Source organism: Mesocricetus auratus, unplaced genomic scaffold (assembly GCF_017639785.1).
Source record: "Mesocricetus auratus isolate SY011 unplaced genomic scaffold, BCM_Maur_2.0 Super-Scaffold_100676, whole genome shotgun sequence".
In the NCBI taxonomy this organism is placed as follows: Eukaryota; Metazoa; Chordata; class Mammalia; order Rodentia; family Cricetidae; genus Mesocricetus; species Mesocricetus auratus.
Window position 1 is genome coordinate 5,743,819 of NW_024429266.1, and position 24,568 is coordinate 5,768,386.

The 24,568-nt window shown below is 47.2% G+C and overlaps 1 protein-coding gene across 3 annotated transcripts in view; it reads left to right on the forward strand.

Moving 5' to 3' along the window:
• Positions 1-24,568, forward strand: part of Kctd3 (potassium channel tetramerization domain containing 3) — a 38,936-nt gene that overhangs the window by 12,290 nt on the left and 2,078 nt on the right. For 2 of the 3 annotated variants that reach the window (XM_005082445.4, XM_040737685.1), the window contains exons 9-17: positions 3,206-3,396; positions 8,222-8,337; positions 12,827-12,914; positions 12,993-13,109; positions 14,535-14,705; positions 18,707-18,862; positions 21,935-22,031; positions 23,172-23,356; positions 23,437-23,575. In XM_005082445.4, the coding sequence (XP_005082502.1) occupies positions 3,206-3,396; positions 8,222-8,337; positions 12,827-12,914; positions 12,993-13,109; positions 14,535-14,705; positions 18,707-18,862; positions 21,935-22,031; positions 23,172-23,356; positions 23,437-23,575 (1,260 nt within the window). The remainder of the gene's footprint in view (positions 1-3,205; positions 3,397-8,221; positions 8,338-12,826; positions 12,915-12,992; positions 13,110-14,534; positions 14,706-18,706; positions 18,863-21,934; positions 22,032-23,171; positions 23,357-23,436; positions 23,576-24,568) is intronic. The other variant, XM_040737686.1, reaches the window with a different exon arrangement.

Genomic DNA, 24,568 nt, shown 5'->3' on the forward strand with positions numbered 1-24,568 from the left:
GGGAGTAGCCACGCAGAACGGTGTGTGTAGAATAACACAGCTCTGTCTGCAACGTGCGGAGTTTTAAGGCAGTTGGATTAGACTAAGCAGTGAAGAGGAGTGCAGAGTCCAAAGTGAGCTTGTTTGTTTCTAACTGGGGAAGGTGGACTCTGTCGTCAAAGCCCCGTGGGCTGTGGGCCCCAGGCCATGCTGCTGCTCCGGTGGCAGAGGCAGAGAGGTGGCCAGAATTTGCTCCCGCCATGTGATCCCATCTAACTTGGTTGCTTTTAAAGTCAAAGAAGTTAGACATTTTTGTCACTTCGGTTAAGAAAAAAGATAGCTGAAGGGTTCTTCAGGAGTTGTTTATGGTCCCACTGTGAATCCTGAAAGTGTGCCAGGCAGGTTTGCCTCTGGAGGGAGCTGCTTGCCACCTGCTTGGGTGTGGCTTTGGTTTCGGTGGTGAGTAAGGGGACTTTGTCCTGAGCACTTTGCAGGTTTTTAATTCATTCACCAAAGAGTACAAAAATGAGCTTTGGGGTGATTATTTTGTAGATAGTTCATATGTCATGGGATTAATTTAGTGAAGGGAGTTTTTATAGTTTTAAATTTACCATTAGCCAGGTGTTGGTGGCGCACGCCTTTAATCCCAGCACTCGAGAGGCAGAGGCAGGCAGATCTCTGTGAGTTCGAGGCCAGGCTGGACCGACAGCCTCCAAACAATACAGAGAAACCCTGTCTCGAAAAACCAGAAAAAAAAATAATAATTTACCATTATCTGACTCTAAACTGGTTGTTTAGTACTGGGTGGGTGCACATTTGGTTATTGACAGGGATTCTAGGAACTTGCTTGATTGTGACGGTTACGTGGTGGGGCAGCTGTGCCCGTGTCACCATGCTATAGAGAGTGTTGAAGACAGTCCCACAGGAGGAAGGGCAGGAGAAGGCAGAGGTGCTGTTCACATCATCGCTTGCATCTGCTTTTGTGGTCTCTTGCTTAGGCTGGCAGTCACGCTGTAGCTGGTGACGGAGCAGTGTGGTAATGGAGGCTGATAGTGCCGGCTTTCCTTACAAACGTCAAGTCACACGGCAGACTGATGACCACATAGACTTCAAAGGAGATTTCATAGTCGTTTTACAAGATAGTTAAAATGGAAGACGGTGTGGCGGCCACTGTCAAAGCCACGCGCTCTCACCCTCTGCACCATTAACCCACCAGCCTGTCTGCCGAGGTCTGCTGGGAGCCAGCCTGTGTCCACGTCAGCACGCAGCATGTGGCACCAGTCCTGCGCTGTGGACAATCCCTGCTTTGTGCCCAGTCAGAGAGGGCCTAGAAGTCTACATTTCATTCCTTCAGTAGCTGTCAGTTTTTGAGTTCATTGGGTGAGTGATGTTGTTTTCCTTAACACATCACTCCCATCTGGTGGCCGAGAGTGGTAATTACAGACCTTAAAATGTGGGGAAGTTGTTACATTTTTACCCTTTATTGCTTTGAAGCTTAGTTAGGAACACATTAATTCTGAGTTAAGGCTTCATTTTGTGAGCTGTAGTTATTTTACTTGCACATACATATTGGAAGGAAAGTGGTGGCCCATGCCTGTGCCAATTAAGCATCGCGTGTTCTAGCAATGGCCACGGGTTAGATTTCACCATGTGCCACAGTGTGAAAGGGCAGCTTTGTCCTTCCCCTGCTAGGCAGGACCAGGATGATACTTTTGCTGACCTCATCATCATGATGACAGAATCACGCTGTGACCTTGGAGGCCTGCTGTGCCGTCATGTAGAACACCTGTCTGGAAGAACTAAACCCACGCAGGACAGAGGAGTCTTTTAAAGTGGAACCAGACATGATAGTCCCGTCTATAATCTCAGCTCTTGAGATCCTGAGTCAGGAGGGTTGAGTTGGAGACACAGTGAGTTCCACTTCCGGCCAGCATCGGGTACACAGGAAGACCTTATCTCAGAGAGAGACAGGGGAAAGGGGCGTTAGGGGCGGGAGAGAAGGATAGCCCAAAGGGACTATCACCTATAGGTCACTGGAGAAGCTGAAAGATGTTCTTGCTGGAATCAGTGGTCTAGACTCTATAAACCACCTCACAAGACTTGTCAGCTACACTGTGCTTTTTTTCTAAGGAACTTAAGTTAGGATGTAATGCCACATAGGGTACAGAGACTTCACTTCATAATGCCACGTCACACTAGTGACAGCATTAATATGATTGCTGACAGGAAGGAATACAAACTCCATCTAAAATTCTGACTGTTGTTGGCCAGCGTTGTCCATACAGAATGACAGCAGTAGCTTTGTGGGAAAATGTGAGAAATGCAACTATCTTAAAAAAACTTTTAAAAGCATTCTATAAAACTTAAATTCTTTGGAGAAATACAAATCCTAGTCCTTTTTGTGGTCACATGTCCTGTGTATGTAAATGTAAGATCAGGAATAGTAATACTGTCTTTAGATTGTACCAGGGTTTTTATTTTGGGCTACCAACCTTCTCCCAAATCATGGCACAGAAACTATTAGTTGTAAGTGTTCCACCTAGCTGCAGCTCATTTCTGACTAGCTTTTTTAAATGGACCTGTTCTCTATCTATGCCTCGGGGCTTTTTACCATCCTTCCCTTATTTTCTTGCTGTCTGTCTGATGGCTGCTTGGCTACTTGTCCCTGGGTGTCTTTCTCATTCTCTTCTCCTTCTCTCTTGTCTCCTCTCGAGTCTGAATTTCTCCCTCCTCCTGTTTATTCTCTCTGCCTGCTAGCCCCGCCTATCCTTTGTCCTGCGTAGCTATTGGCTATTCAGCTTTTTGTTAAACCAGTCAGGTGCCTTAGCCAAGCATGGTGAAACAGATGCAACACATCATTGCATAATTTAACACACATCCTTACATCCTTAAACAAATGCAGCATGAACAAAAGTAGCACACCTTTACACAGTTAAAGTAACATTCTGCAGCATAAACAAATGTAACACACCTTTACACAATTAATATCCCACAGCATAAACAAATGTAACACACCTTTATACAGTTAATGTCCCACAGCATAAACAAATGTAATACACCTTTGCCCACTTAAAATAATATTCTACAACAGTAATGATGTATCAGCTGCATTCAGTAAATGTAGATAGGTGGAAGGCGTGGCCTCCCCCTCCCCGCCCCACCCCATGTTGATTTCAGTCCTTTTTCTCATCTGCCCCTAAGTTTACTTTACTTCTTTCGCTAACAGAATCAAAGAGTCTTCGGGATGGCAGCAAGTGTTTACAAGCCCGTATCTGGACTGGACCATTGAAAGAGTGGCTTTAAATGCAAAAGTGGTTGGAGGTCCTCATGGAGACAAAGACAAAATGGTGGCCGTGGCCTCAGAGAGCAGCATCATCCTGTGGAGCGTCCAGGACGGAGGAAGCGGAAGTGAAATCGGTAGGGAGAATTTTACAATGCGCTGGGCTGTTGTCCATGGAAGCTTGAAGTTTAGGAGAGACTGGCTGTAGGTGTGACAGCCAGCTGAGCCTGTGACACTTCCTGCTGGGGCCCAGTGGCCATAGGCCTACTCAGTGAGAGGATGGTGTGCCGGAGGGAGACACTGCTGCTTGAGGAGGGAGCCCTGGGGCTCAAATTGCTCCGTTCGAGCCTGGCTGCAGCACAGGGAGTTGCTCCTCACTCTCAGTTCCATTGAGTGGTGGCTGTTTCCCTCCACTCTGCCCCTCCGAAGGTGGGTAAGTAGCTCAGGTTGTCTTGTTTCTGTAGCCAGATTCTCAGAACCAAAGCTCTCTTAGGTTAGTCGAGACCAGAAAGTGTCATGATACAGGTTGTTATCTATTGGCATTCACCTTATTAGAAATTAAACTCAGTTTTAAACACTATTAATGTGAAAACAAATAGCAGTACTAAACTCATTGCATGGTGATTCAAATTACATGTTAGCGGAAAGAGATGTTTTCCAAAAAGGAAATTTTTGAGACAAGTAATATTGTCCGTGATGTCTTCTTAAACTTGTTTTGTGTGTATGTGTGCCGTTTCTGCCTGCGTGCCCATGTATGTGCCGGTATACATGCCTATGTGCCTGTCTGTGGATTTCCAGGAATACATGGGGTCTCCTACCCTATCATTCTCCAGTTTACCCCTTTGAGGCAGTCTTTCACTAACTTGGAGCTTGCTGGGTTTTGCCGAGGCTGACCAACAAACCCAGTGATCCACTGTCTGCTCACATCCTATCGCTGACCCTAGGTTACAGGCAGCTAGGACATTTTGCTCTCTGCATTTTCAGGTGTGTGCTAGGGATTTGAACTTGGGCCCTCATACATATGCAGCAAGCACTTGACCCTCTCCATAGCCATGTGCAATGCCTTTTTTAATTCTTAAATATACTTCTGTATTTAGTTTGCTGTGATACATTGTTTTTATTGATGTATACAAAGACAGGGTGGCTTGAAACAGATAAACAGTTTGGGGAAAAACAATTTTTTAAAAAAATTCTTTCAGATAATTGTGACTCTTTCCCTTGAATTTTGTGCCAGAATTGTGAAACTTTTCTGACTGCTGAATTGAAACCCACCAGCCTGCTTTGTTCTTCGAATGTGGTCTTTACTCCAGGCCTTGGTCTGGATTACCTGTGCTGGTCAATTGGAAATGTTGGCTTCCTGAGTTAGGCAGCTTCTCTAGACACTGATACAATTCACTGTAAACATCAACATCAGGCCTTGCATCCTCACTGGTCACACATCTGACTCCCTGTGTTAGGAAGTGGTCACTCTCCTGTCAGATGAGATCTTCAGAGTACTCACCTTCACCTGAAACTGTAGTAGTAGTTTTCCGTCAGCCATCACCCCTAAGTAATATCAAATTGTAAAGCTTGTTCTGTAGCTTAGGCTTGTTCCTAACTTTACAAGTTAGTTTAGCACATTTATATTAGTCTGTTCTGTCATGTGGTGTTACCTCTCAGTGTCTGCTGCTATCTCCTCTAGATTTCCCCTCCTCCTCTTTTCCCTGGAAATCCCACCTATACCTCCTGCCTGCCTAGCTATTGGCTGTTCAGGTTTTATTACACCATTGACAGTAAGGCACCTTCACACACTGCACAAATATCCTACAACACGGAACTTTAGCTTTTTATAGCTGTCAACAAGTACCATCTGACGCTTTCCTTGAATTACGTTTGCTTTGTTTATTTGTGGGGAACAGTATGCCAAATACCAAATCTCTCTTGCTCCACCTTCTCCCTCTCTCCTCCTCGTTTCCTCCCAGTGAGAGTCTGAGGTCTTCAAGCAAGGCATACATACCACTCTGAGACGGCACCTTATCTACTTGTGGCTCTTGGGACTTCCCACCATCCACATGCTCATAGCACCCTCCATTTATCCCTTGGGTGTCACTAGTGAAGCCCCTGCGCAACTTCTGTGTGTCCCCCCACTCTTACCCTTACTCAGTGTCCACCTCTGTATCGTCCCCCCACCTCCCAGGCCCATCTCTGTAGTGATGGGACCTTAGCGAAGCCCCTGTGCAGTTTCTGTGTGTGTTCATGCATGCCTGCGTGTGTGCATGTGTGTGTCCCACTGCATAGTGATCATCTCTGTGTGGTGATGGGAATTCTGGAAGCAGGAAGACAGGGTTGCCCATGTCTTGAGTCCTTTGCTGCCTTTTCTTCATTGCTTTAAATGTCACCTTGTTGTTTTTTTTTTTTTCCAGTTTTGCTGTTAGTGTTTTAAAGTGTGGGATAATTGAATACCATTTGTCCTATCATGGTTGATAGTATGACCTTTTCCCTTCAGTCTGTTAGAAAACAAATTTTAACATTAAATACACACTTCCATGCTGGCTAGTTTTATGGCAGCTTGACACAAGCTAGAGTCATTTGGAAAGAGAGAACCTCATTTGCAAAAGTGCCCTCCCCAGATTGGCCTGTGGGCAAGCCTGTTGTACATTTTCTTGTTGATGATTGATGAGAAGGGTCCAGGTCACCACCGCTGGGCAGGGCCTCTGCAGTATTTAAGAAAGCAGGCTGAGTTTGTTTCCAGAGACTAGCCTGATAGGGAGCTGCAGTAGGAGCTGGTCCCATAGCATCCGTTCATGTCCCGTAAAGGTAGGCGTTTGTTGTGTGCTGTCCTTCGGAATTTGACACCGTCATCCTGAGAACATTGTTGGGCTCATGGGTTCATGGTAGTCTCTCCCGAGGCTAAAGCTCTGCCCTACAACTCGGGGGAGACTGCAGGACTGCTGCAGCAGGCAGTATTGTATGTGTGAGGCTGCATGGAGGTCATCATAGCTCATGCTGTTGCCTTCCCTGCAAACAGTGGTCAAGACCCTTGAGTCTAAGTGGGAGTGACACTTCCAATTCCCGAGACCATTCACAGTGTCATCCTTGATTTCCCAAAACCTTACCCTTCTCTAGGGGAAAATCATCCTGCTTTAATTTCTGCTGCGGGACTGAATACAGTTGGCTTCATTTTTTTTTTAAAGTTGTCCTGCCTCAAAACCACAGTATTGCTATGTTAATACTTGTGTATAATGTAGGGTTACTACCTTCTGCTTTGGTGCTGTTTGTCTCTTTACTGTTTTTGTCAAAGGGCAGTAGTGGTGATTTATGTATCTTATAGCTTACTTTGCTCTGTCTTGGTTGGCAGGTGTTGTAGTCATGTGCCTGATATGTGAATATGTGTTTATACAGACCCTTATGTGTGTGAGTTCCTAGCTGCACTTTCTCAGATTTTCTTCTGAGTTTTGGCTTTATCCATTTATGTCACCCTTCTTACTGCTTGATCTCTGACATTTAAAATTTGTGAGTATGAATGTGCACAAGTGCGAGCATGTGCCATGGTGCATCTGGGGTCAGGCACATTTTTTGGGAGTCTGTTTTCTCTTTTCATTGGAGGTTTTGTGGCTGTGATTCCGGCTATCAGGCCTGCGCTTTTCTCTCCTAAGTCATCTGGCTGGCCCATGGCTTTCTCAGTCTGCTTTAGAGCTTTCAAAGTGCAGTGAGACGCCCCTGGTCTTACATATCGAGTAGTCCTGAGCACAAAGGAGACCCAGGGCTGCTATGAGGCCCAGGAGAAACAGCATCTTGTCTGGGTTGTGTTTTTTTAAAGGACACTTTGTTTTCCCTGAGTTTTGTTTTGGTAGCTAAATGTTGAAAACATTCTTCACATTGGCACTAGGGCACTTCTTTGAAACGCTTCAGTAATGGCCCACATAAAGCAGGGTTTATGGATGGGTCTCAGTTTCCCCAGTTAGTGGATTCAAAGACATTTCCCAGAAGGTGTTTCTCAAGTAAGATGTTTTGAGCACACCATTTTTACAGTGAAAATGATGGCAGACATTTGGCTTGAGCTTTTCATAGCTGGTACAGGAAGAACAGGAAGTATGTCGATGATGAGGCTTCCTGTCTAGACACTGCTGGAGACAGGCCCGTGCGTAGGCCTCACGTGTCACCTGAGAGCTGCCTGGAAGTCTGGCTCTTGCCTTAGTGTGATGTCCCTTAGGCCACACTGCCTTTTCTTACAGTTTCATTATTAACCTTTCTGGTTCTCCAGCTTGACGACACTGTAGACTCGCATGACTTGTTCCTTCGCCCTCTGCCTCTCTCCTTTGTCGCTCCCAGTGTTGGTGTCCCTGCGTCCTTCTGCTGCACGAGAGTTAAATGCACTTTCTCCTACTAGTCTTAGGCCCCGCTAAAATCAGTCCCTTGTGCTTTTTCTTCTTTTAGAAACCCTCTGCATTATACGGTTCCTTTTTAGTCAGTTTGAGTGAATTGTCAATGCTGGGAAAGTGACTTAAAATGAGCTTGTAATTAAAGGCTTACGTGCTTGTGTTGACTGCACCCTGACTGTTTGGTCTTCAGTTGTTCTTTCTGCATTTTTAGACACCTTCAGGAGAGTTGGGCTGCCAAGTGTTTGTCTTTAGTCAGTGTCCCCAGGATCTGCCTTTGAATTTCCAGCAGCTCTTACCAAGTCTTGTGTAATCCCGAAGTCCTTTCTGTTCCTACCTGCAAGGTTGCTGTGATGCTGAAGTAGGAGTGAGGACCCCACCGTGAGACAGCACAGCTATGGGAGATCTCTGGGCAGTCTCCTCTGCTTCAGGAGTTCAGAAGGGCTTAAGAACTTAGAGGTTCTGTCTTACTTCTGATCCCTATTGAGCATAGAACACAATCCGTAGGCTTAAATCAGTAACTGTGGAGATGGTTTCAAATTAGGTTGCAACTGGTATAAAAATGGTGCCTGACTAATGTCTCTGTTTGCTTTTGCCTTTTAAGGTGTGTTCAGTCTTGGTGTTCCTGTAGATGCCCTCTTCTTTATTGGGAACCAGTTGGTGGCCACGAGTCACACGGGAAAAGTGGGAGTGTGGAATGCTGTCACTCAGCATTGGCAGGTTAGTCTGAATTAATGCTCATTATAGAAGTGACCACAGTTTCATGCTGACTGTGCCCTTGTAAAATTCCCACCAACAGTGATTATGTCCCCTGGGACACTTGTTTCTCCATAGGAAGTTTACTGTTTTAAAGGCAGTTTGCTTTGTTTGTATAGTAATCTCCACTTCCCTGAGACTTTTAAGAGCTGGGCTGTGTGTGTGGGAATCAAGGCAAGCTTTATTTATTGAGGGAAATCACAGCTGAGCCTGAACATAGATAGATCTGCTGTTCAGAGACAGTGAGTCATTGCTAAATACCTCCAGGGTTAAGGAGAATGAGGCAAGACTGAAAAATGCCTGACAGTTGATTCTGGAAACAAAGGGGGAAATTAAGGCTCCAGAAGTAATATGTAGGGTCAAAGGTTTTCAGGGTTGTTTGTTTGTGTTTTGTCTCTTTCTGAGCTAACACCTAAAGGGCCATGCTTTTTGTTTTGTTTCTCCTAGGCTAGGAGAAGCTTGAACTTGTTGTAGGTGGAGAGGGCGGTTGCAGAGAGATCACTGGAGACGGGCAGGATGGAGGTGTGACTTTGTCTGCAGAAGTGAGGAGGGTGTGCGATGCAGAGCCCAGCTAGAGAGGGTTGCCAGGTGATGGGAGTTGTGAACCGCGCATTCCTCGCGGCCCAGTGGTCCAGGAGCACAGAGAACTGGGACAGGGGTAAGGGAAAAGGAGGAACAGAGCTGACGTGATATCAAGCAGGGGGCTTCGGGTAGGTGACTGCAGCGACCAAGGGCTGAGAAAGGATAATGATGGCAGGGTTGGGGAAAGCAAGGTAACAAGGAAGCTCTGGGAAGGGAGGGAGGCTTAGGGGACCGAGGGAGTGTAGGCAGATTGATAACTTAAAGGAAAGGGCTGGCTGTGAGGGGTCAGAGCCATTCTCCCACGGTGGCCGTTTAATCTCTTGTTGAACTGACTTGAAGATGTGGCCAGCTTTCTACAGCCCTGGATTTTATACCCATAGGTTCAGCCAGCTGGACAGAGAGCGTTCCAAAACAGAATTGACATCTTCTTTATTATTGTCCCTAAACAATACGGATCCCAGCTGATTGGGTAGCATTCATATTAGAAAGTGCTAGGGGGTCCAGAGAAGATGGAGTGGATGTGACCTGCAAGTGGTACGTCCTGTTGTATTTGTGCAACCAGGGTCTTGGTATGTTGCAGGTCTTGGAATGAACCCAGCATATAAACTGATGAAAGCAAGCCCTAGGGGCACGTGTGTGGGCATGCGGGCGTCAGGAATAGAAAATAGCATACAAGTAAGCAGAGCCAGATGACGAGATACTCTGCAGAGGGGAGGGGTGGATTTAAAAGTGACAGACTGGGGAGGGATGGGACATGATTGACACGGGATTCTGGAGGAACATCCTGAGATCTTAGGACTGAGGAACTGGTAGCTGGTGACACTGGATGAGCCTCAGTTTAAGGGTGATGGTCTAGGAAAATGGTTTGAATTTCAGTGCAGATGCAGACGTCAGGTTGCATAGACAGGATGATGAGTGGAGCAAAGGCATTGCAGTGGGTGTCAGTGTGAATGGAACAGGCCGAGGAGCACGGAGAGGCCCTGACACAGGCGGAACTTGGAGATGGGGAGCTGGCAGGGCTCCTCTCTACCAGAAGACTGAGGTACGGAGCTGCGCTTTGTCAGCTGTGTTACAGCAGAGCCACGTGGTCGGTCACTCGGAAGCACGGTCCTGTGACCTGGAAGGAAGGAGCGCTCTTGTGCTGTCTTCTGGCCTCTCTCTGTTGTCAAAACTATGCATAAAGGTTTTCGTGGCTCTGAGATCTAGACTCTGAGATCCAGACGAGCTGGTCACATCTTGCCGGTCTTAGCCTTGGGTGCTTTGTCTCTGTATCACCCGATTCTTCGTGCCTGGTGCATGCATGGCTGAAAACCACATCTGACATAAGGATTTGTTGCACATTTCGGAAAGGCCCTGGGAAAATTGTCATCCCCATAGCAAATGAGTTTTATCACCCAGCTGGATTTCCCGTAGTGCATCTCAGAGATGATCTGTTGTGTGGCCTCAGCCTCCTGTCTGCAGATGTTAATAGACAGCTCTGACTGTAGGCTGGCCCCCTGGACTGCCAGCACTAGTTGACAAGGTTCTGAGGTGACCTCGAGCAACATTCTGGCCACAAATAGCAGAGGAAGTGCACAGGGCAACCCTGAGTTCTTTGCTTTAATTGTACAGTCAGGATGGATTTGAATTGTTAATCACTAAGCTTTACATCTGCATGTAACCTTAGAAAACATTGTAAACCTCCTAGTTTTCTGTCAGCATCTCAACCCTGCCTTAATAAAATGCTGATGAAATGTTCTAAAAACCAGTCTAGTCGAGGTAAGACTGGGGCCTTATTCCTCAGTCCCTGTTAATTTAATCCCTCCCTTCTGCAGCCCACACAGCATGACGTTACAAAGGGTTGATAATAAAGTGGTCATTAATGTTGTCAAATAGTTGTCATCCCAGCACCATGGCAGAAAACAGCACCGTGTAGGCATCATTCCCAAGTTCTTAGAGTTTACACTTAAAGACAGATCGAAACAAAGATTGATTACACGTTTTATTCTCATATCAGAACACGAGAATTCTGTGGATGTGTGCGCTGCACAGCAACTGTGTGGTATATATACTTAGCCTCTTAGAAGATGGAGAGTGTTTCGTGTGTTCATTGTGAGGGGTGGAGACTCAAGGTTACAGTGGCTTCAGTGATGACTCAACAGTAGAGGTTTGAGGACGAGACCCTGACCTTGTGCACAGGGATCCAGAGTGAACTCCTGTGGCCTTATAGAGTAGGCTGGACCTGGGGGGGAAGAGGGGGCGTCTTCCTGCAGACCAGCTGACAGCATTTTCCTGAGATGAACCTTGGAAGCTCCGGGCTACTGCCAGTCTGAGCAGAAGGTGGCCCCAGAGGGTACAGGGTCCGGGGCTGACCTGTGGAGACCCTGGTGTAGGTGTGGGAGGGGCAGTGCTGAGGCCAGGGCATGGGCGAGAGGAGACAAGCCCCCTTTCCTCTGACAGCCATACGTCCAGCTCAAAAGCTCGGGTAGGGTCGTGACAGGCCGTGCGAGGTGCTCCATGTTCCCTGAGAGGCCTGACCCTGGGTTGAGATGCTGGCGCTGTCTCCAAGACTTCCCAGTACAGCTCGTGACTAACACTGTAAAGATGCGCTCAGAGCAGAGAGGATCCTGCGTGACAACAGCTTAGGGGAACTGTTCACATAGCTAGAGTGGATGTCGGGCTCCTGCTCTTCCTGTTTAGGAAGACGCTTCCCTTGGTGTGGGCTCCTTCTGCTCTCTGGCTCCTCTCCTGACCTCTGCTACCCCTTTCCCTCCTCTGTGGTCATACTACACACCTTGCCTCCCTGCCCAACACTGGAATTATTGAGGTTTTCCCTCTGTCGGAGTGCATGCTTCCTTAGATGGGCTGTAGCAGGTACATACAGTGCACGCATAAAGAGGACACCGTAGATCTTCTCCTTGCTGGAAAACAAGAAGGGCTGGTTCCTCGGTGCAGAGTTAACTGCTGGGCGTCTGTCTTGGCATTCTGAACTCAGGACACCACAACACTGAGCCACACTCTCTGGCCTGCGGTAGACATTTAGTCCTGTTTCCTGAAGTTGCCACTCTTTTGTTTTCTGGTCTTACTTTTTGTGGTAACTTCAGTCCTTGGATTTAGTTACTTGTTTGCAAAGCAGGCTGATGATTTTGAAGAGGTGCTGTTAAGTTGTAGCGCCTGGAAAGCAAGTCCGTTCCCCCCAAGACTTCTCAGTAAGCACAGTAAAAACAGAACACTATCCACTTGAAGAGACTGTGACAGGTTGTCTGGTGGCTGCACTGTGAATGTCCCTTGTGCTGCTCTCCAGCTCTGATTACACACCACCTGGCTTTGGCACTTCATTTTATCTGAGGGAGATTGGGTGAGGTTTGCCTTGCCCTTCTCGTTTCGGGGCTGTGACACAGTGACCACATGCAGCAAGAGCGTGGGGTGCAGCTGACTTGGGGAGCTTGGGTTGCTGTATGTCTTCACAGCTAGAACATGTCTTCACAGCTAGAATGTGTCTTCACAGCTATCTGACAGTTCACTGGGGCTTACAGACAGCTCATCATCTAACCCTTCCTAAATACCTGAAGGATCCAAGTGTTTTGAGGAAATTAGAGCAGAAACTAGAAAAGTGGCCCTAGGACCTCTCCCAGTGACGTGAACTGGCCTTTTGGAGCCCATTCCCGTTGGTGGGACACCTTGCTCAGCCTTCATACAGGCGGAGGGGCTTGGTCCTGCCTCAACTTGGTGCATCAGACTTTGTTGACTCTCCAAGGAAGGCCTTATCTGCTTTGAGGAGTGGATGGGGGTGAGAAGGAGAGGGAGTGGGGGCTGGGGTTGGTATCTAAAATGAAAAATCACTTTAAAAAAAGAGGATACTTCCTAACATGTAATACTGTCACTGCATCAGGTGCAGGATGTTGTTCCTATAACCAGTTACGACACTGCGGGCTCCTTCCTTCTCCTGGGATGCAACAATGGATCAATATATTACATAGGTGAGCGTCCAGCATGCTTTATACGTGAGGACACGACCTCGCCCTCGGTGGTTTGACCACATGTGTTCTTGTCTTCAGACATGCAGAAGTTCCCATTACGGATGAAGGATAACGACCTCCTTGTCACTGAACTCTATCACGACCCCTCGAATGATGCCATCACTGCGCTGAGCGTTTACCTCACCCCCAAAACAAGTCAGTACACGGCCAGCCTCGGGGATTATTTATGAGTTTACTGTTCTAGAAGACGCCTTGTAATGCAGGAGTGCTGAGAAATCCTAACATGTTAACGTGTGCCTGGGGACAGACCGTGTGCTCGGATGTGATGCTTGTGCAGGGTATCCTTCACTGAATTCGATAGACAAGACAGCCATCCGCACTAGAGTGATGGCGCGTGCTCAAGTGGCTGACGGCTTAGTCACTTTAAGTCGTGCTTTTCTCACCGGGGACCACAAAACCATGGGTTGTTGCTCATGCTCGCCCCCTCCCTGCCTCCCTCCCTCCCTGTTTTCTTTTTTCAGTAGGTCTGTGCACTGTCCTTGGCTGCTTTCACTAAGAGAGCTGAGAGGTTGTGACACATGTGGAAAGCAGAACTTAAAACACTAATTACTGCTTGTCCCTTTAGAGAAAGCTTGCTGAGCTCTGCTCCAGGATGAGCAGAATGAAGTATGGATTCCCACCCTAGTCTAACACACAGTAAGAGGTCACACTTGGAAAGTTCTAGAAATCAAAGCCCTTCCTCCTGTGGACAAGCTTAGGAAGTGTGAGAACCGGCTGGAGTGCTCCCCTCTGTTCTGCGCTCTCTCCCTCTGACTGGTGGTTTTAGGTGGATGGGAGTAACGCCCAGTTTCCCACCTGTGAAGCTTGTTAGACTGCAGGCCAGCAGTGCCTGTCTGTCTTTTGATTTGTGGTGGGATGTGGCCCCTGTTTAAGAAAGAAAAGCTACCAGGGCAGGAACGATGACTCAGCACTTGCTGCTCTTGCAGAGGACTGAGGTTTTGTCCCTAGAACTAAGATCACCTGTCTATACCCCAGTTCCAGGAGGGCTGACACCTTCTTGTGGCTCCAGGGGTACCAGGCATGTCGCTGGTGCACAGATAAGCATGCGGGTGAAGCAGCCATATACACAAAGTAAGAACAAGACTTCTAGAATAGGAAGGAAAGGAAAGAAAGGCAGACCTCAGTGAGGCGTTGGCTTGGAGGAGGCGTCATGGCTGGCAGTGTGGCTGAGCATTGCAGGTGGTGAGCCTGTCCACTTGGTGGTGGTGCAGCTGTCGTGTGGGTGACGCTTGCTTGCTCGGGGATGGCTCTGCGCTGCAGCAGCAGTACGAAGCCCGGAGCTCTCCCAGCTGCCAGTCCTACGGAAGGAAGGCTGCAGTGGGGCGCTGGGCCACGGTGGGCCTGGCACAGCAGGGCGATTACCATTCTAAGTCGTCGGTACTGAGTTAGTCTGGGTCTCGGGCGTTCTGAAGGCTGATCCAGTTTCTGTCGAGGAGCAGAGGGCCCTACGGACCTACCTGCATGCACTGCTCCGACTCTGCCTGTGCCACACGCGGAGGCCTCCAATCCAGCTTTCTTTAGCCATCATATAACACTCGGCCTTTGCACTGTGGCTCCTAGGTGTCAGCGGAAACTGGATTGAGATCGCGTACGGTACGAGCTCTGGAGCCGTGAGAGTGATTGTCCAGCACCCAGAGACAGTCGGGTCAGGGCCGCAGCTCTTCCAGACCTTCACGGTCCACCGAAGCCCCGTTACGAAGATCATGCTGTCCGAGAAGCACCTGGTGTCAGGTACAGTAGGACTCCGGGGACACCTCGTGCTGCCTGTTTTCTTTTGTGTAGACAGGAAGAGGAGTGGTTTGTGCCGGGCCTTTATAACTGGAGGGGTGTGGCTTTGCCTTGGCCTGGATGTATTGCACGTAAACTTAGGAAACATCATATCTCTGCTTATTCTCTGGTACTTCCTTCTCATGGCAAATTTCCTCTCAAGATGTGTATCAATCACTGCTGAGAAGACTTCTGTTCCAATATTTTCTAAGTTTGAACATCAATATAATTTTATTTGGTTGTCTTCAGTTTTAAGCTGAAGTTGTAGCCTTAGATGCATATTTTGATAGTTAATTACCTTGTAAAATGTTAAAAATTCATAACAGTATATAAAATTATTTGAAGTAACATTTTGTGGGTTTATAGTTCCCAATAATCACAACTTTAAATATTTAGGTAATGAAGTAAATAAAATATTACATGCTAATCTTAAAGCTTCATGAGGGCCACTTTCTTTTAGCAAAATAAATTCCATTGAAGAAACTCATGCAAGGAATTCCTGCATGATTTCCAGGTTTGGTGAAATTTCAGCTGAGTCGTCTGCCGTCTCGCTCTTGGGGAGCCTGTCCTCTCTGTAGCCTGCCCTCCGTGGAGGGATCATTTCCATTTGTTGGCTGCATGTATCTGAACATTTCTAAGATTTTGGGTCCCTCACTGTTCCCCCGAGTGAGTGCCTGCATAGCTTAACCTCTGTCAGGGACCCCATTGGCCCCCAGACGCCTCTAGCACCTGTGTGCTCCTGTGAAGCAGCGCTCTCCTGACACCATCCAATCCTGTCCCCACTTCTCTTGCTGCTTCCTGTTCATCTGGGAGTGCTTTAACCTCTGTTCTTTGTGTGATCCCTGGGATCTGACTGCTGTCAGTACCATACATGCCAGTCGCGCTCTGACTTTTCCCCTCTGTCACTGTGTAGAGAATTGAAAACGACTCCGTCCTGCTCTGTGTCTCGTGTTGTGTGCAGCAGGCATCCCAAATCAAGCCTGGACAAAGTAGAGTTTCCTAGGAAGCCACCATAATGTACAGCATCACCATCTACGTACTTACACTCAAAATGTAGGGGTTCCCCTGGGCTCCCCTTTGCTTTTACCCTGAATGCATGCAATCCAGCAGTGAGTGGTAATCGCTGCCACGTGTGTTGCATAACTGATTTCTCCCAATTCCTTACCCTAGTGAGTCAAGTCATTTTCCCCCTGGGTTACTGCAGGTACTGGCCAGCTCATCCCGGGCCCTGTAGCAACACAATCTAGGTCTGACTCCTACTGGCCTTCGTAGTCTATCTAAAATTAATGTGTAGTTTGTATTGTAGATTTCTTTACGTTCTAAATTTCATCCTAGTGCCAACCTAGTCTCTTTGGATCCTGAGACTCTTAAGCTATTGGCTTTTCTGTTTTGTAAAAATGCCTTGAATTTTTTTGCTCTTACTCATTTTGTTGACATGTTTAGGTTTCCCCATACTAGTTTGGTTGTACTGTCTTTCCCACTCTCACACACTTCCTGTCTGTCCTTCTCACTCTCACACACACTTCCTGTCTGTCCTTCAGACTCTCACACACTTTCTGTCTGTCCTTCAGACTCTCACACACTTCCTGTCTGTCCTTCAGACTCTCACACACTTTCTGTCTGTCCTTCAGACTCTCACACACTTCTGTCTGTCCTTCAGACTCTCACACACTTCCTGTCTGTCCTTCAGACTCTCACACACTTCCTGTCTGTCCTTCAGACTCTCACACACTTCCTGTCTGTCCTTCAGACTCTCACACACTTCCTGTCTGTCCTTCAGACTCTCACACACTTCCTGTCTGTCCTTCAGACTCTCACACACTTCCTGTCTGTCCTTCAGACTCTCACACTTCCTCCGTAGGGTCTCCCCGTCCGTGTAAAACTTACCCTGTCTGCTAGAGTCTCCTGTGTTCTTCACAGCTTACCGTGTGCCTGTTACTTGTGTGTCTGCCATCTGTCTCCTCTCCAGCTTCAGTAGCTGTGTTCACCTCTCTCCTCTCAGCACTCAAGTGTAGGTGCTGGAAATGCTGTGTACAGTGTGATCTCAGGGCACTTTAAGCTCTTAGCTGTGCCATGCAGGTTAAACAGCAGTGCTTTGAGATTTTCATGACTGTCATTGGTGGCTGTGTTAGTGTAGGGTGTGATACCAAAGCAGTGCCTAAAGTAATTGATATTTCAGCATAGAATGTTACATGTAGGTCTGGATAAGTAAGTTTGTCAAGAAAAACCTCTCAGCTTAAGCATGTGTTCTGTGTTCTTAGCCTTTCTGCCCCCTGGTGGCTACTGGCATAAATGCAGCGTGTGCTCCTGCTCCTGTAGTTTACTAATGAATGTCTGACATGAGGTTCACTGGCTGGTGTAGAAACAAGGTTCTGTCACGGACACTTGAACCATCCAGGATTGCTCCAGTGTTTGTCTTCTCAGTCTCAGTGAGCGTGCTTACGTCAGGGGCATTTCCCACGAGACTGGTAAACACCTCTGCCTCCAGAACTCCCCTATGGAGCCGGCTCGGAGAATGGTTAGCGTTGTGTTCCCAGAGTGCTTTGTAAAGTTTGCTTTAAAACAAAAATCTGCAAGAACAAGCTCTGCATTTCTAGCATCTACAGATGTTCTCTAAAACCATTACAAATGGCAAGTTAGGGTTTTGTTTTCTTGTTAAACCAAGCTAGAAAGTGCACTTCCTGCCTGAATGCTCTCATGTTTTGGGGTCTGTCTTTGTAACAAGCATGCCCACTTAGAACAAGGATGTGTAGAGAGGGTAGGAAGAGCTGCCCATATGTACTCCTAGTCAGAGATTACATACTCCTGGGGCTGTGGAGAGGGCTCTGTGCTGAGGAATGCTGTGCTCTTCCAGAGGACTCCAGTTTGCTCCCAGCACCCATATCTGGTAGCTCATAACTGCCCATAACTGCAGCTCCAGGGGACTTGACACACCCTGGTCTCTGAGGGTAGACACACATGACATGACAGACATTCACATTAAAAAAATTTAGCCACATGTTGTGGCACATACCTTTAATCCCAGAACTTGGAAGGCAGAAGTAGTTGGATGTCTGTAAGTTCTAGGCCAGTAACTCTGCATGGTAAGTTCCAGAATAGCAAGGGCTACATGGAAAGGCCCTGTCTCATTGCTGTCCCCTCCCAAACAAATGCAAATAATGATGATGATGATAATAATCATCAAAAGGTTTAATTAAAATATTTTGAAGCCTAATTGGAATATGTATATTGATAGATACTTTTTAATAGAAACAATGCCTAGCTCTAGTATAGACAAATGTGTCTGTTAATGAGTAATAAACAACTGATTTCTATGAGATATTTGAAAAGTGCTCGTCACCAGTGTTCAGCCATTCCTGGCTTAGGCTGGTTAGTGTCTGAGTGACATAAAACCTTTCTCTCTAATTTAAAATCTTGTCTACGTTGATGTCTTACCAGCTTTTGCATTGCTTTCATTGTTTGTTTAAGCGCAGTCTTGCTGGCCTGCACTTACTGTGTATCCCAGACTGGGTGGTGCCAGACCTCCCTCCACACCTGCCTCCTGCTGCCTTAGAGGACCCCAGGACTTACTAAATGCCTTCATGTTGCAGCAAGAGAATCCCTAGGTTCTCTCTTCAAAGCTTTACTATTACTGTTAGATTCATTTATTGGTCTTGTGTGCATGCGAGTATGTGTTTTGCACATGCCACAGCCCGCGTGTGCAGGTCCGAGGTCCCCTTGCAGGAGTCAGTTCTCACCTTTGACCATGTGGGTTCCCTCCCGAGAGGGAACTCGGGCCACCAAGCTTGGTGGCAAGTGTCTGAGTCATCTTCCCAACCCCAGTTGTCTCGCTCTGGTTAACGGGACACAATTGAGTTCAGTTTTAAGATGAATGCCATGTGCCTTTTAGAGTGTGCCGTGGTCTGCTTGATGAAGAGGGTGAAGTGTTTCAGAGTGACGTGGTGACACTCTGAGTTCTTTCCTAGTGTGTGCCGACAACAACCATGTCCGCACGTGGACAGTGACGCGGTTCAGAGGGATGATCTCCACTCAGCCCGGCTCCACCCCTTTAGCGTCGTTCAAGATCCTATCCTTGGAGGAGACGGAAAGCCATGGCAGCTATTCCTCTGGAAATGACATAGGTAGGCATCTTCAAAGAGGGAGATCCAGGACTCGGGGATCATGGGAATTTTACATTTTAATGTAACTAAAATATAAATGCACTGTGTGTGTGTGTGTGTGTGTGTGTCTGTGTGTGTCTGTGGGTGTGGGTGCAGGCTGTAGGACAACCTCAGAATGATGCTGACACAGGGTCTTTACTGGCCTGGCATTCACCAGGCAGTCTAGACTAGCTGGTCAATGAGCTCCAAGGATCTGCCTGTCTCTGCCTCCATCGTGGATTTCACACACACGGCACCGGCCTGACTTCTTTGCTGTGGACTCTAGGACTTGAGCCCAGGTCTGTGTGCCTCACTGATGCAGCCGTCCTCCCAACCGTGTAGTTTTCTTATTAGTTCTGTGAATTCACAGCATTGCATCATTGAAACATTTTTGTCATTTAAAAAGTTCAGATAAACAGTTTTCTCTTATTAGCATTTCCTCCTTTAAATGTGGTTCTCTCCAAATGCTAACCAGCTAGTTTTGTTTGTAACTATACCTGGGATTGATTGCTGTGCATAACTGAAACTTTACATTTTTTTCTTTTGTTTTTAACGGTGATTGAGAGTAAAACTGAAGCTGGGCAAAGAGTCAGTGTTGTTATGGAATTGGAGTTCTTTGGCCAGCATGTACATTTCGTGGTACTCTGCTCTCAGCAGCAGGGCTGTGGTTAGCCTGAGTCTCAGTGTGTGTACTGGTCGTGTGTAAAATGGGGCGATGGTGGTGCTCTCCTTATGTAGCATCTAGGAAGCCGGCGATGACGGTGCCACTGCTCTTTTGTGAGTGGTGTGCCCATGCATGTGAGCTGAAGGCGGGGATGTAACTGGGTGTCAGCATGCTTCCCCAGCATGTCAGCAACAGCACAGAGCGTGTTCTGTGGAGTGTGTCGCGTGCCACATCCCTTTATGAAAAAGCTTCTGTTAATGAGCGCAATAAAGAAGAATTATTAAATTCCCCAGTTTCTCAAGGTAGGAGATTCTTTTATAGTTTGGCTCGTATTCCCAGCCTTGCCCAGTATAATGGAGGGGAAATAATTGCATCAGTTTTTTAAAAGGATGTGTTTTTATCTTATATGTATATATGAGTGTTTGCCCACATATATTTATGTACAACATGTTGGATGACAGACAAGGGCAGTTGGTCCCCCGGGCTAGGGTTACGTGTGGTTGTGGGGCCACCATGTGGGCACTGGGAACTGAACCAGGTCCTCTACAAGAGCAGCCAGCGCTTTCTTATTTAACCTCTGAGCCATCTCCCGCCAGTCTTTCTTTTTTATATTGAAAACCTTTGAGCGTAGCCCCAAATCGGCTGAGTGTCCACATCCCAGTCACCTAAAACTCTTTGAGCCCTGTGTGAAAAGTGGAAAATTCTGCACTGTGAAACTTGGTTCCCTTCATCCTGTTAGGTATTTGTTTAGACTGATGTCCTGTCCTCAAGGTGTTTCATGATGGATGTGAAAATTACAAAAGTGAAAACACTCCAAACTGAAGAATTAGTCATCCAGGAGCTCTGGACGATGTTGCTGCTGTGCGCCCTGTGCTGGGGAGAGCTTGTTCAGTGGCAGCTGCCGGTGGTTTTCTCTGAATCTCACACAAAGTTGCTTCTGTTTACTTTGTGTCTTAAGAAAATGCAAACATTGAAGGAGCAGTGTGACTGATGGGGGCTTCTGATGACTTAAATTCTTTTAACACATTTTGTTGCATTTTGTCTGTGCGTGCGTGCGTGCGTGCGTGCGTGTGTGTGTGTGTGTGTGTGTGTGTGTGTGTGTGTGTTCGCGCGCACGCGCGCTGGGGTCAGTTCTCCCCTGCTACGTGGTGCTGGGAATCATACTCAGGTCATCAAGCTTGGTGACAAGTGCCTTTAGCACCAGCACCATTACCTTCTATTTACTGAAGTTAATCTTCAGAAGATGGTAAATTTTTGCATGTAGGCTTTCAAAGCATTAGTAGGGATTATATGAAGTGATTCAGTTTATACCTCCTCTTGCCCCTTTTGGAGCTAGGTATGGAGTCCACACTCCCAAGCCTTTTTCTAAGTGTCAGAATCTAAGCACATTCTCAAAGGAACTGTCTGGTACTGATACTGCAGATCCTTGAGGAGTGATCCCCCTCAGCTTGTAAGTCTTTAATGCATAAAATACAGTTGTGCCATATTGTGGGACTGAAGAGATGGCTTAAGAGTTGAGAGGACTCCCTGCTCTTCCAGAAGACGTGAATTCAGTTCCCAGCATGCACACACGGCAGCTCCTCAGGATCCAGTGCCCTCCTCTGGCCTCTGTAGGCTTGTACCCACATGTGACACACTAACTCACAGACACACCCTAACACACTTCCACACACACACACACTGACACACACACCGACACACTCCCACACACATACAGATACACACTGGCACAGTCTGACACACACAGACACACTCAAACACACATACACACACACACAGACACTCCAACGCATACCAACACACTCCCACACGTACACACATACCCAACACACTCACATACACATATAGACACACAGTCACACTAATATACAGACACATACACATGCATCAACACATTCCCACACATGCACACACACAGAGACATACTCCAACACACACAGACACTCCCACATACATACAGACACACACCAACACACTCAAACACATGTACACACACGTACCTACACACTCCCACATAGACACACACAGACACACTCACACACATACAGACACACACGGACACACTCACACAGACACAGTCCCACACAAACACAGACACACACCAACACACTCCTACACACATATAGTCACACTCCGACACACAAATATAGATAACACTCACATTCACACACAGATACACTTGCGCACACACAGAAATACTTAAAAAAACAAGTATTATGTATTTATATTATAAAATTTAATGTGGATTGACATACTTTTGCTGTTTTGCTTGTATATGGCATTGATTTAGGGGCTGACGGTTGTTTGAGGAGAGGAGTGTTAGTATTAGTGTGCTTTTATAAATGAAACCATTTCTCCTTCCCATCTGACCTTTCTGTTTTCTGACACAGGGCCTTTTGGAGAACGAGATGATCAACAGGTGTTTATCCAGAAAGTTGTTCCCATCACTAACAAGCTGTTTGTCAGGCTGTCGTCAACTGGAAAAAGGTAGCACTTCACAGAACGACTTGTATCTTCAGAAATTGCCTGTCTCCTAGCATTCAGGGGCAGTTTGTTAGAGCTAGAAGAATGCAGTAGAAACTCATGGGGAGATCTGTGCTAGTTAAGTACTAGGAAGGTAAAACTCGCCTAGAATCCTCACCGACTCTGGATGTAACAGACTAAGAGCACCATATAAAGAACAAAACAGAGCAGAGAAACCTTTGAGGTGAAGCATTTCCCGTCATGCACAAACGTCATATGCACACTGTGTCTCTGAGATGGGAGTTACAGGTTTCCTGACCATCTCTGTCTAGAACAGAAGTAAGGGCATCCTTGGCTGATGACCATGTGACCTGTGTAACCGCCCTAGCTCCCCATTAGCAGCCATGTGTCGGCTCACATTTGTGTCACTCTCCCTGGAGTGGCCTGTCTCCCTGGACCCTGCTTGTGAGACAGGCGGCCACTCTGGTCCTGAGCACTCTTGGCACTTCCTTTTTTCTGCCTTTGTCTTCAGAGATGACTTTTATCTAATTTTCATGGTGATCGCAGTGGCTCTCATGGCAGACAGAAGTACTAAGTTCAGATGCTGCCCTTGATTAGCTATGTAAATTCAGCTTACGGGACCTCATTGGTTGCCTGACTGATTAAGGTTCCATCATCTGCAGTGTGCGCCTTATGGCAACATCACAAACAGGGGCTGACTCAGTGGGCATTGTGGAAATGAGCCCCTCTTTCATTCTGTTTCACTTTGAATGTGGTGGTCCCTGGTTTTGCTGTTTGTTTTTTGCCTGCTAGGCAAGTGAGCAAGCAAAATTCCTAGTAGTCAACATCGCTGTATTTTGTCTTCATTCCTCCTCCTCCCTCCGTCCCCATTTTCTTTTTCTTTATTTTCTCACATCTTCCTTCTGAAGACTTCCTCATTCCCAAGATGGCTTCTGTGACTAAATCATCTCCCTTTCAGTTGAGAACAAGTTTTTCTCATTCAGAAAAACAAGACTTGATTTTCTGTCAACTCTCTTTGACCATTTTAAAACTATTTTAGATACATGTTCATTTGCGTGACTCTGAAATAAGAACTTAATGGAACGTTTCAGTGATACAATGTGTAGAGTTGATTCCTTCAGTCTACAACCACCGTCTTTTCAGGATCTGTGAGATCCAGGCTGTTGACTGCACTACTATATCGTCGTTCACCGTGAGGGAGTGTGAGGGCTCCAGCAGGATGGGCTCGCGGCCCAGGCGCTACTTGTTCACAGGCCACACAAACGGCAGCATCCAGATGTGGGATCTGACCACGGCCATGGATATGGTCAACAAGAGCGAGGACAGGGGTAGGTAACCAGCCACACAGTAGGGTGTTTGCCACAAGCTGACCTTTGACCTTGGATTTTAATGACCCTTTTCTCCTAAGATGCTGGCGGCCCCACTGAGGAAGAGCTGCTCAAGCTGTTGGACCAGTGCGACCTGAGCACATCCCGCTGCGCTACCCCCAACATCAGTCCTGCCACGTCCGTGCTCCAGCACAGCCGCCTCCGAGAGTCCAGCTCCAGGTGGGCCAGAGGAGACAGTAGTGCATTCCAGTCCACGTGGTCTCTGGGGACAGTGGTGCTGCACAGCACCCAGTAGTAAGAGCTGTGATTTTCAAAGTACAGTTTGAAGTCAGGTTGTTCAAATATTAATACATTTTTATTTGTCTACATAGCACGTTCTTTTCATAGGAAAACATTTTAAACTCTCATTGACTCTTTGACAGTTTCATACATGTATAAAGTGCAAGGAAAGAAATTATTGTGATCTTTCGTGTATGTGGCGTGTGCTGTGATTGACCCCTGGACTTAGTACATGCCAACTATGCTCTTAACCACTGAGCCTGACCCTTACCCCGCTCTGCTGTTTAACTGTCTGTGGAAGCGTGGTAGCAGGCAGTAGCCACGGTGACTGGAGCAGGAGGCTGAAGGCTCACGTCCTGTGCACGAGGCAGAGAAAATGAGCTGGAAATGGTGCAAGGCTTTAAGTCCCCAATGCCCGGCCCCAGTGACGCACTTCCCCCAGCATGACCACAGCTCCTAAGCCCTCACAAACAGCACCACCAACTGGGCACCAAGTGTCCAAACACCTGACACTGGGGATCATTTATCCTTCCAACCACCGTAGGAAATGACTGTCAGCTGCAATAGGAATGCTACTGTGTGAGCAGGAACTCACTATATTAGGGTTCTCTAGACTCACCAAACAAATCTCTGTGTGTGCGTGCGTGTGCCGTGTAGATATAGATATATGATCTCTCTCTACATGTGAGGGAATTTATTGGGATGACTTACCGGCTGAAGCCCAACAATGGCTATCTGAATGGAAAGTCCAAGAATCTAGGGGCTGCTCAGTGCAAGGCTGTGTGTCTCAGCTGGTCTTCTGTGTATGTTGGAGTCCCAGAGGCGGAGGCACCAATGCCAGTGAAGGAATGGATGTGCTGACAGAGAGGGCAAGCAGGCACACAACAAGCCCTTCCTGCTGCCATTGTCCTTATGTAGGCTTCAGCAGAAGGT